Consider the following 18,190-nt stretch of genomic DNA (forward strand, 5'->3'; position numbering starts at 1 on the left):
CCCTCCCATTTCTGGAAGTTTAGGTTATACACCTGACCTGCAACATATAGATGAACTCAAGAGACATTACTGATTCTAAGTTCTGGTCCAGCCAACTGTATTTCCAAATGCTCTTCAGCTTCCAACTCCTACATTAAAATTTGCCTGCTAGTTTAGGTTTTTTAGAACAAATCATGTAACATTTAAGTATAGTAGGAACTGTCAATGCTGGAGAATCTAAGATAACAAAGTGCAGAGCTGGATGAACACAGCAGGCCAAGCGGCAGAGGAGCAGGAAAGCTGACGTTTCGGGTCTGGACTCTTCTTCAGAAAAACGCCCTTCTGAAGAAGGGTCCAGACCCAAAACATCAGATTTCCTGCTCCTCTGATGCTGCTTGACCTGCTGTGTTCATCCAGCTTTATATCTTGCTATCTATGTAACATTTAAAGCAGTTTCTTTAAACCAAAATCAATAATCAGGTGTATAATCCTGTATCTGGGCCACCACCTTTCAACCTGTTCCATCTTTACTGCATTACAATGAAGAAGCTTTTCTATTAGTTTATCAGCTGACATGGCAGGGCCACTGATACTCATGAAATATCTGTTTACCTGACTGCAGAGATGCGACAGGACCGTGTCAGGAAGTGAGCTGGTCAGACCTGAGAGCTGTCAACAAAAACAAAGCAGCAATAAGTGTGACGCCACGTTCCTTCATCTCCATTACTCTCCACTTCTCCATCCCATATCAACATTAACTCCAAGCTAAAACTTACAGACAGGCCATAAACGTGAACTTCCAACTCCTCTACATTGAAAACTGAAAAAGAACCACGCATTCAGACTGTTGATTCTGAAGGAAGTTACCACATTTACCATAGTATGCAAACCATCTGATCCCTTTTATTAGATGCCAGACCGGGTATTAATACACTCCTGGGTATCCATTACTCAATGGCCGGCATTTTTTGCAATGATGGAAAAGTTCTTTGTGAAAGTGACAAGTAAACCTGCAAATTGGAAATTCTGACCCCAAAAACGGCATATGCCATTTTCTTGGAGGCCAGAACGGAGCAGGCTGGGTTCCACACAAGTGATCAAAGGAAATAGTTGCCCATGGAAATCAGCAGTTGCCTTCGTTCCTATGTGATTTGGTAACACGGGCATCTGAAACAAGTCATGCTTAGGCTATACCTGGGAGGAGTAAGTCTTAAATTTGTGAATTAACTTAGATAAACAGGGCACTTCACAGAGAGGTAAGGCATATAAAACTACCAATCATTGAATCCCTACAGTGTAGAAACAGGGCCTTCGGCCCAACAAGTCCACCCGAACACACAGAGCATCCCACCTAGACCTAGCTCCCTAACCTACACATCCCTGAACACTACAGGCAATTTAGCACGGCCAATCCACTTAGCCTGCACTTTTTTGGATTGTGGGAGGAAACTGGAGCACCCGGAAGAAACCCACGCAGACATGGAGAGAATGTGCAAACTGCACACAGACAGCTGGCCAAGGGTGGGTGGTGCTGTGAGGCAGCAGTGCTAACCGCTGAGCCACCATGTCACCCTTCGACACCTTTGGGTTCCTTGGACATCTGTGGGGGTGACAAGTGCCCTTTGGGGGAGATCAGTTTGCTGTTTCACCTTGTCTTCTTGACATAAATCTGAGGGCCACAATGACAAGATTAAGTTGCATGACTGATTTCACAAACTTCCATCATCACAGTAGGATACCTGCCGTTTCACACTTTGTTTTAAAATTGGATATTATCTATTACTGCCACCTGTACAGAGGTACGGTCAGAAGTGTTGTCTTAACAACTTTACTGGCAGATTGTACTATAGAAATGCATGAGGGTAACAGAACAGAGTGCAGGATATAGCGCTACAGCTGCTGAGAAGGCGCAGAGAGAGATCAACATTAACATTTAAGAAGTCCATTCAAAAGTCTCATAACAGTGGGGAAGAAGCTGTTCTTGAATCTGTTCACACGCGTATTCAAACTTTTATGTCATCTGCCCAATGGAAGAGGGTGGAAGAGTCCATAACGGGGAAAGGTCATTAATTATGTTGGTTGGTTTCCAGATGCAGCAGAGAGTATAGATGAAGTCAACGGATGGGAAGCCAGTTTGCGTGATGGACTGGGCTATGCTCACAATTGTCTGTAGTTTCTCACAGTCTTGAGAACAGCAGTTGCCATACCACACTGTGATGCAGCCAGATAAGATGCTTTCTATGGTGCATCTATAAAAAATTGGCAGTTATGATGACATGCCAAATTTCCTTAACCTTCTCCGGAAGTAGAGGTTAGCTCCAGGTATTTATAGACTCTATCAAGTTAGGCTATGATTTCCCACATCTTTTGTTCCAAACATTTATGATATTCAATTAAGTGTTTCAGGTTAGAGGGAACTTGTAGGCGAAGATAGATAAATGTTATGATGGGTTACTAATTAACGGTTTTGAAAGAAATAGAGACAGCGATAGAAATTTGGAACTTTCAACTCAGCATTAGCTACATGGAGGATGTAGGCAGTGGAGAGAGAGATTGATGTAGCATAGCTGGCATGAATGGCGCTTGACGATTGTTTTGGGTTGTGAGGGGTAAGGACTGCAAGGGTGTTTTTTGCTTTATTGCTTTTCTTAAAAACTTCACCACAATGACAGATCAACAAAGCATGTTTCCCACCCATCTTGCCTCCACTTGCCTGATTGCCAGGGAACTCCTGTCACCTAGAAACAAAAAATCCAGCTTCAAGGGCGCCTACTCTCAGGTTGAGTTTCCACAATCATGAAATGTGCCAAGTTGGAAGCAAATATTCAGCCCGCCATTAGAATAACAGATATTGGTGAATGAGTCTCAGACTAGAATCTATATATAAAAAAACACCTAAAGCCCTCGGTTTAAATTCCAATGATCCTGACAGAATTTCAGAATGCCCTGACTCCTCATTTCTGGGCTAGCTTGATCAAAGACCAAGCTAATAATTAATAACACTATTAGTTTCAGTTCACTGGTTACCACCACTGACCTTTGTTGCTGCCCAGTCAATCCAGCCCTTTCCACAGGGGTCAATATTGATGAGGACCATCCCCTCAACCATATCTGGGAAAATCAGCTGAAGGAAAAAAAGAACAGTTAAGTGGATCCAACGTGCTGGAGAGAGTCGAACATGACAGAGAGGGGTTAGTGTGATAGAAAGTCAAGCCAGACTTGGAGACATCAGAACAAAAAAGAAATACCAGCTCAACAGCTGACCCCAACTCAACGGAGCTATAGAACCATGGAGTCATAGTCATACTGCAAGAAAACAGATCCTTCAGTCCAACTCGTCCATGCTGACCGAGTTTCCCAAACTAAACTAATCCCATCTGCATGAACTCAGAGCTTGAGAACTAAATAAAATTAGCAGCAATATATGAAGGAATAAATAACACATTTGTCTGAAGTTGCTTTGTCCACTATCTTAAAAAGCGATTAGTCTACTCAAAATAAGTAACATACTCCAAGGGATTTTACACAAAACCATGTTACTAGTGCCACATAGCATGATTTCAACAGGCACATAGAAAGGCACTGAGGGTGACCACATAATTCAGCAAGCCAGCCTATCATACTTCGGTTATGAGATGCAAAACATAATTTAAAAAATAAAATGTGCTGAAAATGGCCAGTGATTGACTCAATCAGGACCTGAGAGAGCAAGTTTTCTGACTGGGGTAAGAGTGAAGAGCAGAATTCTAACCCTTCCCCAGAGTAAATTGAATACTTTTACTAATTCCATAAACAAAGCTACAAGGGAATCATAAAAATGATAGCCCACAGTATAACCTTGGGCTGAAGCTGCATTACACATTGGTTAATACGGCAGGAGAACAGTTGACAGCATGTAACTGCAGGAGAACACCAAGTTAATAGTGATATATCTTCTTCAAATAGGGTCACAGTCCTTTCCCTGTCTACTGATGAATGCAGTGACCTACAGTCAGGAGGAGTATAGACCAGGAATACCTAGGTTCAATCTTCAATTTCTGTTAGCTGCTAATCCTAGTCAGGACAGTGATTCTGGCTCACTACCTGGCTGTGAGACATGAGGACAGGAAAGATGGAACAAATAAAACTAAATAATTTAATTGTAAGTCAATTTTACAAATTCCTCTAACACGTCTCATCAACTACAAAGAAATGATAGGACACTCACAGCAAATTTGGCAAGGATATAGGCTCCAGCACCCACTCCAATCCCGACAACACTTTTAAATCTACAGGGAAAAAAAGACATCAGTATTCAAATAAATTATGTAAAATATCTGGTCTGCTATGTCTGTATACATGCAAGATCACGTGGCCAGATTACTATCCAAAAGGCACACATGCAGTTGGGCTGCATACTTGGCATGTATCCAGGTGATAATCCATTATGCCAGGAAGTACCTGACCAATCCTATGCAAGATAACAAAAAGTGTGAAGCTGGATGAACACAGCAGGCCAAGCAGCATCTCAGGAGCACCAAAGCTGACGTTTCGGGCCTAGACCCTTCATCAGAGAGGGGGATGGGGAGAGGGTTCTGGAATAAATAGGGGGAGGCGGACCGAAGACGGAGAAAAGAAGATAGGAGGAGAGGAGAATATAGGTGGGGAGGTAGAGAGGGGACAGGTCAAGGAGGTGGGATGAGGTTAGTAGGTAGGAAATGGAGGTGCGGCTTGAGGTGGGTGGAAGGGATAGGTGAGAGGAAGAACAGGTTAGGGAGGCGGGGACTGGCTGGGCTATGCACATGTGTTTGCATCCCATCCAGTACAACCACCTTACAGGAGTGATCCATTATACTAACTTCAGTAAGTACCATTGCTAAGCTTCATGTCCACACGACATAAACAGAATTGTTTTCTTTCAAACTGTACAGTTTTCTTTAACGTGAAAAATTCATTCTTGATGGATTTAAAATAGCTGCTATTGAACACAGAATGGACGAGATGGCGGCTTCTGGAAATTTCCAGCAACTGCCAGAACAAAAGCTAACTCATTATCTCTCAGGAATTTCACATCTCCAATTTGCCTGAGCAGTTTAGTGAAACTCATACAAAGGAACTCTGACCAGTTCTAAACAAAAGGAAATCAAAAATCATCATGGCTCAACTGGTGCTAACAGCTTACAGAAAATATTTGTTTTTGACAAGAGACATAAAACGTTTAACTTTGTTGATTTGAATTAGTTTAAATAATTTTAAAAAACAAACCCTGTCACAACTGAAACTTCAAAATTTAGAAGGTCTTTAATTATATAGCTCTGAACACTTCCCAGACTGCTTTTTAAACATCAGAATAGACAACAAGCAGCTTCATGCTCATCTTAATCCCACCTCTAATTTCAATCTCTCTCGAAACGCAATTTCTGGGAATAATCCTGTATTTCGCTGGTAAGTGAACTAATTCACAGTCTATGAGAATCGTATTACTGTCCCTGCATCTGAGCTCCTACAAAAAAGGAATTCTGCTAGACCAGCCAACTTCAAGGACGTTTACCAACTCATACGAATTAATACCTACATCATTTTTAAATAAAACCTTTTTGAAATTGTAATTTCCTTTTATTCTTCTTTCTTCCTTATGGTAACAATGATCATTGGGAAGAATGCTGTGGTCCCTTTAAGATCTTCAGCTTTGTCTGTGCCTGGAAGTTTATAAATGCAGGTGCACAGGGAGTGCCGAATGTAAGCATTTTGTACAGAACAGCCAAACAGCAGCTTTCCCAAGACCAAGTTTGAAGCTGGCCAATTAATTCAAACAAAGCGCCTAGATACAGAAAGCGAATTCAATTTAAATCTAATGGTGTTGACAACCTGAAACCAATCAAGAATTTGATTACGTCATTACGGGTATAACAGAAAAGGGCATTTGGAAAATCAGACGAGCCATCTGCCACCTGCAGAGTTAGCACCATTAAGCTCTCAGAGAAAGCCCATCTAATTAATCAAAGGTATCATGGTATTTTAGCTCAAAGTCCTCATTGAAGAAATTATAGACAATAGGTGTTGGAGTAGGCCATTCGGCCCTTTGAGCCAGCACCACCATTCATTATGATCATGGCTGATCATCCACAATCAGTATCCTGTTCCTGCCTCATCCCCATAACCCTTGATTCCACTATCTCTAAGAGCTCTATCTATCTCTTTCTTGAAAGTATCCAGAGAGTTGACCTCCACTGCCTTCTGGGGCAGAGCATTCCATATATCCACCACTCTCTGGGTGAAGATATTTTTCCTCAACTCTGTTCTAAATGGCCTACCCCTTATTTTTAAACTGTATCCTCTGGTTCTGGACTCACCCAGCAGCGGAAACATGCTTCCTGCCTCCACAGTGTCCAATCCCTTAATAATCTTATACGTCTCAATCAGATCCCCTCTCATCCTCCTAAACTCAAGTGTATACAAGCCCAGTCGCTCCAATCTTTCAACATATGATAGTCCCACCATTCTGGGAATTGACCTCATGAACCTACGCTGCACTCCCTCAATAGAAAGAACACCCTTCCTCAAATTTGGAGACCAAAACTGCACACAATACTCCAGGTGCGGTCTCACCAGGGCCCTGTACAGCTGCAGAAGGACCTCTTTGCTCCTATACTCAATTCCTCTTGTTATGAAGGCCAGCATGCCATTAGCTTTCTTCACTGCCTGCTGTACCTGCATGCTTGCTTTCATTGACTGATGTACAAGAACACCTAGATCTCGTTGTGCTTCCCCTTTACCTAACTTGACTCCATTGAGATAGTAATCTGCCTTCCTGTTCTTACCACCAAAGTGGATAACCACACATTTACCAACATTAAACTGCATCTGGCATGCATCCGTCCACTCACCTAGCCTGTCCAAGTCACCCTGTATTCTCATAACATCCTCCTCACATTTCACTCTGCTGATGACACAAAGCTGGGTGGCAAATTTGCTAATATTACTTTTACTGCCTTCGTCTATATCATTAATATATATTGTAAACAGCTGCCGTCCCAGCACTGAACCTTGTGGTACCCCACTGGTCACTGCCTGCCATTCCGAAAGGGACCCGTTTATCACTGCTCTTTGCTTCCTGTCAGCCAGCCAATTTTCAGTCCAACTCAGCATTTTGCCCCCAATACCATGTGCCCTAATTTTGCTCACCAATCTCCCAGGTGGGACTTTATCAAAGGCTTTCTGAAAGTCCAGGTACACTACATCCATTGGTTCTCCCTTGTCCATCTTCATAGATAAATCCTCAAAAAAAAAATTAGTCAAGCACGATTTCCCCTTCATAAATCCATGCTGACTCTGACCTATCCTATTACTGCTATTCAAATGAGTCATAATTTCATCTTTTGTAATTGACTCCTGCATCTTTCCCACCACTGACGTCAGGCTAAGCGGTCTATAATTCCCTGTTTTTTCTCTCCCTCCTTTCTTGAAAAGTGGGACAACATTAGCCATTATAGAGATAAAACATTCCTGCAGCAGTATTCGCAGGAGAAAGGTGTTTGTGAAGACAGCAGAGGTGACTGAATATTCCAGAAGACAGGCCGTTCGAACTTGGAAAGGTAAAGTCATAATTCCTTGTTGTCTTATTAATTGGGTTTATTAGGTGGGACTTGTGTTTATTTGAACAGTATTCCAGTAGAATTTAAAAGTTAGGGAGTAGTTAGCAGTCTCAGGGGGAATTGTCGGTTTGTTAGTAATTCTGTTAATTTGTTCATTGTTGGGTTAAATAAATAAATAGATTCTCGTTACTTATACAATAGAGATCAGGGATTTTCTTTCTTTTAACCACCCTTTTAATAGATTTCAAGGGGAAAGGTGAGCTTCTCCGGGTATTTCGAGGGCAATTATTAGAACGGAACCTCTAATCCCCATCATAGGAGATTGCGGTTTGTGTTTTGGTTTAATTATCAGAGGGGTTTGGCCTTTTCCCCTTCCTAACCGGAATGTGAAATTTATCCCCCAGGTTTGAAAGTTTAAATAAATTGTTCTCTAGTTTACATCCCTAAAGTGAACATGTCGCTGGTTATTTAAAAATCAGACATCACAGACAGAGGCTCTGGAGGGAACATAATATGACCTACTTGAAAAGGAAAAAGAAATAAAAATAAGAAAGCAAAATTAAAACTTACTCAATTATGGAAAGAAAAGGAGCACAAAAGAAAGACAAAATCATAGAATCCCCACAGTGTGGAAGCAGGCCATTTGGCCCATCGAGTCCAAAGTGACCTTCCAAAGAGCATCCCACCCAGACTCAGACCCAGAGCCCGGTGTTCCCCAGGGCTAGTCCACCTCACCTGCACATTCCTGAACACTATGGGTAATTTAGCATGGCCGATCCACCTGACCTGCACATCACTGGACAGTGGGAGGAAACTGGAGCACCCGGAGGAAACTCATGCAGACACGGGGAGAATGCGCAAATTCCACACAGGCAGTTACCTGAGGCAGCAGCGCTAACCCACTGAGCCACCATGCCGCCCCAATTAAACGCATCTTACCCTCTTGTCCATGAAACAAGCAAAAACATTTTATCCTCTTGCCTTTTCTTCACCCCTCCCTGTCTCTTCATTCCATCCAATTTCACCCAAACAACTTGCCCTTTGTCCCAAATTCTACCCAAAGAAATGCTTTCAGCTTAGTGAGTGGGGCTTTTTACTGTGTTGACAATTCCCACCGTGAGGGCCAGGCACACCTTCTGCAGGAATAAAATTGAAGTGGGAGATGCTCTGAGGGAAGGCAGGCCTGGACCATGCTAGTTAATGTCAGCAAACACAGACACGTTTTTAAGTTGTCTGAAACTGTAAAGATCGAGACCTATGCTGACTGTTGCAATGGAATAATACTGACATAGGGTGTAAACTCACCTCCAGCTTCTAGCGTGTCCTCTGTGTTGGAGCCTTCACTTAGGGCGTTTTTATATCTGTTTTAAAAAAGTGATCCCACCTCAAAAACACTGACTCCCTCCTCTAAATTTTCCCATAAAAGTAGATTTACTGTCTGCACTTACTATGCCGAGACCCATCAGGATCTTATGCTTCAATCAAGTCATCTCTTACTGTTCTAATATCCAGCAAGTACGATTCTCACCTGTTCAACTTTTCCTCATAATTCAAAGCACTCATTCCAGTTGTTAGTCTGCTTAGTCTTCTCTTAAATGCCTCCTCTAATGCATCAAAATCTTTCCTTAAATAAGGTGACCAACAGAGATAGTCTCACCAACATTCTGCATAACAAACCTAAGACTTTTGTATTCAATTTCTCCTACAGTAAATTATAGCTTTCTATTAGCTTTCCTGATCACTTGATGTACTTGCATACTAACCTTCTGATTCAATCACCAGGACACCCAGATTCCTCTGCATCCCAGAGCTCTACGATCTCTCTTCATTTAGATAATATGCCTTTTATCCATCTTGCCAAAATGGACAATTCACAATTTCTCATATATATTTTTCATGTTATCAGCCATTCACTTAACTGATCAACACCTGCTTGTAGTCCCTTTTGTCCTCTTCACAACTTCTCAGCAAACTTGGCAACAATACCTTCATCTAAGTCATTTATTTAAATTGTAAAGATTTGAGATCTCAGTATTGATCCCTATGGCGCACCTAATAGTTACATCTTTCTAACCTAAAAAAACATTCATGCCAACTCTACATTGTATTTGCCAGCCAATCTTCCATACATGCCAAGAAGCTATCCTCTATACTATAAGCTTTTATTTTCTTCAATCACATTTGATAAGGCACTTTATCAAATGCCTTCCGGAAATCTTGGGAAAGTACATCAACCAGTTCCCCGCTACGATCTCTTTATTGGTAGCTTCTAACATTTTCCCTTTTGACTGGTGTTAAGCTAACTGGCCTGTAGTTTACAGCTTTCCATCTCCTTCCCTTTCTGAATGGAGGAATTACATTTGCAATTTTCCAATCTAATGGGACCACACCCCAGTTCAAGCAAGTTTTCAAAAATTAAAACAAATGCATTGATTATCTCACAAGCCAGTTCTTCCAAGACCCTAGAATGAAGTGTATCCGGGCCTGGGAAGTTATCAGCTTGCAGCTCCAATTATTTACTCAGTACCACTTCTATGGTGGTTAAGGGTTCCTCCCTCACTTCCATTTCCAGATTTATTGCTGATTCTGGAATGTTGTGTGTATCCTCTGAAGTGCAGACTGATGCAAAATGTAGTTCAATTCATTTGCCATTTTCTTTTTTTCCATTATTAATTCTCCAGTCCCACTTTCTATAGATCCAATCACTTTGTTAACTCTTTTCCTTTTACAATATTTGTAGAAACACGTCCCCTGTTTTCACATTTCTCGTGAGCATTCTCTCATGCCCTAATTTCCCCCTCCTTATTAATTTTTTCATCGTTCTTTTCTGTTTTTTAGATTCTTCCCAATCCTCTGACCTGTTATCTGTCTTTGCACAATTACACACTTTCGCTCTAAGTCTGACACTATGTCAACACTTCCTGTTAAGCACAGATGGTGGCTCTGTTCTTTAAATTTTGTCTATGCTTTGGAATAAGTATAAATCTATTTATTCTGCAATATTCCCTTCATTTCTACTGCCCTATCCTTTAATTTGCCAATTCATTCCAGCTAGCGCTGTTTCCACATCTTCATAATTACCCTTTTTTTTAGTCTTAGACTCACACCTTTTTCTTTCAAACTGGAAGTAAAATTCAATCTTCTTAGGGTCGCTAATGCCTAGGGGGCACTTTAACTATGAGACCATTAATTAATCTTGTCTTGTTACACAATACTGCCCAGTATAGTCTGTTCTCTCTTGAGAACATTATGTGAATTCCTCAAAGAGGCTACCGCTGCCCATCTGACTTTTCTAGTAGATATATTGATTAAAATCCCCCATAATTACTGCCAGGCCTTCCCGACAAGTTCTCATGATTTATTCTTTTATGCTCTCCCCTCCCACATGGTTATTTTTAAAGGCCTGTACACCTCTCCAGCTTAATACTTCAACTTAATTTGCTAATTCACTTTAGCTCAATGTTTCATGTCCTCAAATTCCCTTTCTTCTTTTTATCATTTCTATCTTTAGCCAAATTGGTTCCCTGAATTTAGGTTATCCCCCTCTATTGTGCCAATACCGTCATTAAATAACAAAGCCCCCCTTCCGCTTGTTCCTGGCTCTTGGCCTACCTCAACGCTCCACACTTTTCAAGATTCAGGTCACAATTCATGTCGCCATGCAGTCATGTCTCTGCAATGGAGACCAGATTCAACTTATTTATTCATATTTAAGCTCTCAGTTCTTTTTGTTTTAAATATATGCACATCCGGATACAGAGTTTATTTTTATCCTCTGGTTCCATTTTTATCTATACATTGTCAAAGAATCACCCGTAATGATTTATCTTCTTGCTGCCACACTGTTACCACTGATGATGTTTCCAATGGATCTGTTCTTGGTGTTAATATATCAAATGCCTGCACTGCTATAAAATTAAGGCATATAGAGAAGCAGTTATGTCATTAAAAAAATATTATTTATGAGCCTATACGGGAAAGTGACTGGCTCCTACTTTATTCCTTTTCAGACAATAAGTGCTGCAGTAGGCCATTCGGCCCTTCGAGCCAGCACCACCATTCCTTATGATCATGGCTGATCATCCACAATCAGTATCCTGTTCCTGCCTTATCCCCATAACCCTTGATTCCACTATCTCTAAGAGCTCTATCTATCTCTTTCTTGAAAGTATCCAGAGAGTTGGCCTCCACTCACTCTCTGGGTGAAGATATTTTTCCTCAACTCTGTTCTAAATGGCCTACCCCTTATTTTTAAACTGTATCCTCTGGTTCTGGACTCACCCATCAGTGGAAACATGCTTCCTGCCTCCACAGTGTCCAATCCTTTAATAATCTTATACGCCTCAATCAGGTCCCCTCTCATCCTTCTAAACTCAAGTGTATACAAGCCCAGTCGCTCCAATCTTTCAACATATGACAGCCCTGCCATTCCGGGAATTGACCTCGTGAACTTACGCTGCACTCCCTCAATAGAAAGAACACCCTTCCTCAAATTTGGAGACCAAAACTGCACACAATACTCCAGGTGCGGTCTCACCAGGGCCCTGTACAGCTGCAGAAGGACCTCTTTGCTCCTATACTCAATTCCTCTTGTGATGAAGGCCAGCACGCTATTAGCTTTCCTCACTGCCTGCTGTACCTGCATGCTTGCTTTCATTGAATGATGTGCAAGAACACCCAGATCTCGTTGTACTTCCCCTTTACCTAACTTGACTCCATTGAGATAGTAATCTGCCTTCCTGTTCTTGCCACCAAAGTATATAACCACACATTTATCCACATTAAACTGTATCTGCCATGCATCCGTCCACTGCCCAAATAGAGGTTTAAAACATTATCACTTCATCCCCTTTCTCATCTGCATGCTTCCCTTCAATGACAGCTTCTGAAAACACAGCATTAGTTTCCATATATTTGCTGAGGCCACTCAGCTCTACCTGACCACTTTTCCTCCCCACCACTCTCAGCTCCTCCATTCTCTCTAACCTCTGTGACACCTTCTTGAACATGCAGTATTGGAGAAGCTGGTGTCTTCAGTCCTCACCAAAAACTCAATTCCCTATGATTGATTTCATACCTCTCCAGGGCAACTATCAGAGGCTGAATGAGACCAATAAGATATCATATTTTGCCCCAAATTGAACTTTCAAGAACATATCTATGCCATCAGAAGATCATCTGCCACCTCTATAGCATAGTCTAAACCCAATTCGGTCTTGGCTCATTTAGTTTGAAGTTCTCTAGCCTTGCACCTTTTCTATCTCTGAAATCTCCACCATCCTTGCAAACATTCAAGATATCTGAACTCCTCTAACTCTGACCTCTTGTGAACTCTGAGTTTTATTCAATCCATCACTCAGTGCTGTAACAGAAACAAAGTGGCTGGAAAAGCCCAGCAGGTCTGGCAGCATCTGTGAAGGAAAAAACAGAGTTAACATTTCGGGTCCGGTGACTCTTCCATAGAACTCATAGCTGTAACTTCAGATGTTAAGGCTCTAATCTCTTGCATTTCCTTCCTAAACTTTTAGGAGTCTCTTTCATCCTTTAATATGCTCCTTGAAACCAACTCATTGAGCAAGCTTTTGATCAGCCCATTGAATTTTTCCTTTAGGTTGTTAAAACAAGACAGCATTATGGATCAAATTTTATTACATTAAAAAGGTTTAGAGGAGGTGGCGTCATAGTGTTAATATCAAATAGACTGGTAATCAAAATGCCCAGACTAATTTCAGGCAGCACAGTGGCTCAGTGGTTAGCACTGCAGCCTCACAGCACCAGGGACCTGGGTTTGATTCCAGCCTCCGGTAACTGTGCTGAGTTTGCAAATTCTCCCCGTGTCTGCGTGGGTTTCCTCCGAGAGCTTCGGTTTCCTCCCACAGTCCAAAGATGTGCAGGCTAGGTGGACTGGCCATGTGTGGGTTATAGTGGGGTAGGTATGGGTGAGATGGTCCAAGGGGCGGTGTAGACTGATTGGGCTGAAGGGACTGTTTCCACACGGTAGGTAAGCTAATCAAATGCGTTCAAATCCCATTACAGCAGAAGGTGAAATTTAAATTTAATTAAATCTGGAATTAATAGCTGGTGATCTGGAAACTACTGCTGATTGTATTAAAAGCCCATCTGGTTTATTAATGTCCTTTAGGAAAGGAAATCTACCCAGTTAGTATCAATCGGGGGAAGTGAGAGAAGCATGTAGCAAGGGCAACTTCAATCTGCACATAGACTGGGTGAACTGACCAAGCACTAAAGCTGGAGAATAAGTTTTCTGAATTTCAGGGATGCTTTTAAAGCAGTACGTAGAGGAGTCAAATAAAGGATGTGTGGAGCTGGATGAACACAGAAGGCCAAGCAGCATCTCAGGAGCACAAAAGCTGACGTTTTGGGCCTGGACTCTTCATCAGAGAGCCTCTCTGATGAAGGGTCTAGGCCCGAAACGTCAGCTTTTGTGCTCCTGAGATGCTGCTTGGCCTGCTGTGTTCACCCAGCTCCACACTTTGTTATCTTGGATTCTACAGCATCTGCAGTTCCCATTATCACTATCACAAATAAAGGATGTGTTATTTTATACCCAGTATTATGTAATGAAAAGGGGCTAATTCACAATCTTGTTATAAAAGAACCTTTAGGGGTGATTGATCACAATACAATAATTTCTAAGTTTGGAAGTGATGTAGTCCATTCTGAAGCAAGGGCATTACATTTGAATTAGAGAAATTGTGAAGGGATGACACACAAGTTGGCTGTGCTGGATTGGGATAATTCAATAAAAGGCACGACTGTACGTAGGTAATGGATAGTCTTTAAAGAACAATTACATCACTTGTAGCAACCTACATTCCTTAAGATGCAAAATCTCTAAAAAGGTCAATCAACAATGGCTAAGTAATAAGTTTAGCAGCCTTAAAGTAGATAAATCAAACTGTCTGCAAGGGGTTAATCCCAGGCTGTTGAGGGAGGAAAGGTTGAAGGTAACAAGGAACTTGGCACAGATTAGGTGCAACAGGAGTGGAGGGCTGCTAACTTGTATTATTATTCGGTATATAGAGCAATGGAAGTAAATGGAGTTCAGGTACAGAGTAGCCCTGATCAAATAGAATGACAGAACAACTCAAGGGTTTAAATGCAATACTCCCAAAGCTATTTCCTATGGAACAGTTCCATGTGCAACAGCTTATCATATGAAGTTGAAAATAAGTTACACAAGGTAACACATTGGCCTTGAACCCAATTCCCAGTGGAACACAATTCATTACAAAATGACCATTATGAACATGACCAGAGAGCAGAAATTCTAAATGACGAGGCCCTGAGCATTCAGTTTCTAATCTGTGCTTTGTCGTCAAGTTATACTTCTGACCACCCTTGTATAGGAACGATGTTGTTAAACCTGAGAGGATGCATAGCATTTTTACAAGAATTTTGCCAGGACCAGAGGGTTTGAGTTATAGCGAAAGGTTGAATAGGCTGGGACTTTTTCCACTGGAACATTGGAGGCTGAGGGGTGACTTTACAGAGGTTTATAAAATCATGAGGGGCATTTGAAGGGGTGAATAGCCAAGGTGTCTTTTTCCCTAGGATGGGAGAGTCCAAAACTAAAGGGCATAAACTGAAGGTGAGAGGAGATAGATTTAAAATAAGGACCAGAGGGGTAACTTTTTTACGCAGAGGATGGTGCTTGAATGGAACGAGCTGCCAGAGGATGTGGTGGAGGCTGGTACAATTACAACATTTAAAAGGCATCAGGATGGGTAAATGAGTAGCAAGCATTTAGAGGGATATGGGCCAAATGCTGGCAAGTGCGGCTAGGTCAGATTGGAATGTCTGGTCAGCATGGATGAGTAAGGCCAAAGGGTCTGTTTCCATGCTCTATGAATCTATGTTGGTTAAGAGCTGGAAAAAGATTGGTGACCGCACAGGGGACAGTTATGATTGGGAATATCAACAACTCTTGATCTAGTTGGATGCATTCTGCACATTCTGAGGAGTTAAGGGATCACAGAGAACCTGAAGAAGTAGCATTCCATACTCGGCTCTAGTGCTACTTAGAGAACCTGGGTGTTTAGCAACATAAAGCGGGCTACTGTAACCACAAAAATGGTCTGGATTGGGTGGGAAGTTAAAATATCGGAAGTCTGAAAATAAACTTAGCCTGAGCACTTCCAGTTTTCTAGACGGGATATGACGGCAGACACCCAACACATTCGCAGAAGGCAGGATGGTAACTTAACTGCAATTAACCATGTTATTAATATTTACAAACCAATATACACTCACTTCTAGTTAGCTTTGTTTCTGGGTCTCGCACAACCCAGTGGCTAAAGAGAGGCGAGAAATGTTGGATTCAGGAAGTAAGAGCCTCTCTAGTTACTTATTAAGACCCTACTTACTCCTTCATTTATAAATGGTGATGGGATGGATACCCTGTGACACAGTATGACCTTCACCCCCAGCATTAGCCTGGATTGCCCTAACTCCAGCATCTTAACTGCCTCTACACACTGACTGTTCCCAATGCAACCATTCTCGATCTCTGCCTTCACCGGCCTCGCTGATGATGCATGAATCCAATCTTTGAGCAGCCACCTCCCATTTTCTAGAGTTTGTTCCTACTTTGAAAACAACTCACTGGCCTACTGTGGCCTCCCGAATTTTTCCTGGTTTTGAATTCCAGATTAACTCCGATGACCCTGTTCTTCCAGGTTTCCTAACTCTGAACCAGAAATTCCTACTCAACACACCCTTACCTCCACAGTAACACCAGCCTATAGCATTCAGTAGATACTGAGTGTTTATCAATATGTAATGTTTATTAAAGTTAGTGGTCTCAAGGCTAAATGATACTGTATGCAAGAAGACAGTTAATATAGGACAACTCACCCAAAATGTTGAACCACACTTGGCAACATGGCAGCCAGCTGGTCCATGGTTGGGAACTGGTACCTGTGTAAAAGACACAATGTGTAAAAGCAATTAGTGACAAGAATACCTTCTATACATCAAATAGCATGATGGTGACAGGAATCAGGAGACAGACACTTAACAGTGGATAGAAACAGAAGTTCCACATGAACTGGCTTGATCTTCAGCTATAGATATTTTGGAGAAATAGCTTAAACTATCATAGGTGCTATTTCACTAGATTATAAATAGGCTCTCTGCCAAAGTTAATGTGAGGCACTGGGACAATCCCACCCTTAAAAACTATACTAAATAGGACTGGGCGTCACAAATTGCCAACAGCAGAGCCCAAAACTCAAAAATCCTACTTCACTGAGGCTGCTAACTTTGCACATGCTACGTGCTCCAATACATAACCAATGAATGACATACAGGACAGTGTATCACCGGCAACAGAGGCAAAGTTTGGATAGGCAGCCAGAGATGTAACGTATGTTGAAGCACAGTTTACAATGTCTAGTGTATAAAAAAAGTGATAGTCATTGCATAACTACAACTTGGTAGCCTAAACATGTGCTTTATTCATAAAATGTGAGTTAATTACAGGCCACAATCATGGTGTTCAGATAGTTTACATACATAAAATAATGAATATCCGGGAAAAGAATATGGTCCGCACTACTTTGTTTCCTTTGTTTTTTTCCATGGGATGTGTGTGCTCCCAGCAGGTCCAGCATTTAGTGTTCATTCCTAATTACCCTTGAACTGAGTGGCTTGTTAGGTAACTGCAGAAGGCAGATAAGGGATAGCCATATTAATGTAACGCTGGATTGACGTGCAGGCCTGGCCATGAAAGGATGGAAATTTTTCTTCTCTAACTGGTCAATCAGTTGAGTCTTTACAAGTCAGCGGTAGTTCCATGACACCTTGAGGACAATAGTTTATATTCCAGATGTATTATTTATTTAAATTCCCCCAGCTCCTGTGGGGAAATTCAAATCCACAGCACTGGTCTGGACCTCTGGGTTACTAGGCCAGTGATGCATCATAATGCCGCAGCATCATCTGTGTTCTCTTTCAAGTCGCTGATCATCTTAATGTGTTCAGACACTCCCGTTCCTTCATCAATGCTGGGTTAAAATCCTGGAACTCAGCACCGATCAGCATTTTAGGAAGGCTTATACCAGAAGAACTATTTAAAGGTGGCCCACTACCACCTTCTAAATAAGCAAGGGTAAAAAATACCCATCAGTCTTACACCAAAGAATTAATACAAATGAAGGAAACTTGGGAATTCCTTACAAGAGGTGCCAAACCAAGAGGTTCAGTTACACATGGAAAAACGGATACCCCGAGGGATATTACAACTAGAGCACAGGAGAAGAGTGGATGTTATGAAACCTGAAGAGAGATGTCTGGGCTATTTTGAACTACAACTTCACTCTATTAAACACTACAGGACTGAATAAAGAATTTTAAGCTGATGTGGACTGACACAATAAGTCAATGGGACTCACCCTGAGGGAAACTGCGAGGCATTTGTCTGCTGGCCTGGTGCATCGATATGGCACACGACAAAATGCTTGGTGATTTCCTGCATGTCCTCAAAGTTGAAGAATGTGTTGAAGCAGAGTTTATCTGAAAAAAAAAATCACAGACTCCATAAAACTCACCATTGGCAGTTCCTGAAGATACCAGAAGATTGAGGAAAGCACTTGGTCAGTAATAGTGGACCAGGA

The 18,190-nt window shown here is 41.7% G+C and overlaps 1 protein-coding gene across 4 annotated transcripts in view; it reads right to left on the bottom strand.

The window, feature by feature from the left end:
- Positions 1-18,190, bottom strand: part of ndrg4 (NDRG family member 4) — a 160,330-nt gene that overhangs the window by 29,942 nt on the left and 112,198 nt on the right. For all 4 annotated transcript variants that reach the window (XM_048546331.2, XM_048546330.2, XM_048546332.2 and 1 more), the window contains 5 exons: positions 17,969-18,089; positions 16,431-16,493; positions 4,187-4,247; positions 3,017-3,103; positions 592-648 (listed from right to left, as the gene is read on the bottom strand). In XM_048546331.2, the coding sequence (XP_048402288.1) occupies positions 592-648; positions 3,017-3,103; positions 4,187-4,247; positions 16,431-16,493; positions 17,969-18,089 (389 nt within the window). The remainder of the gene's footprint in view (positions 1-591; positions 649-3,016; positions 3,104-4,186; positions 4,248-16,430; positions 16,494-17,968; positions 18,090-18,190) is intronic.

Source organism: Stegostoma tigrinum, chromosome 16 (genome assembly GCF_030684315.1).
Source record: "Stegostoma tigrinum isolate sSteTig4 chromosome 16, sSteTig4.hap1, whole genome shotgun sequence".
NCBI lineage: Eukaryota > Metazoa > Chordata > Chondrichthyes > Orectolobiformes > Stegostomatidae > Stegostoma > Stegostoma tigrinum.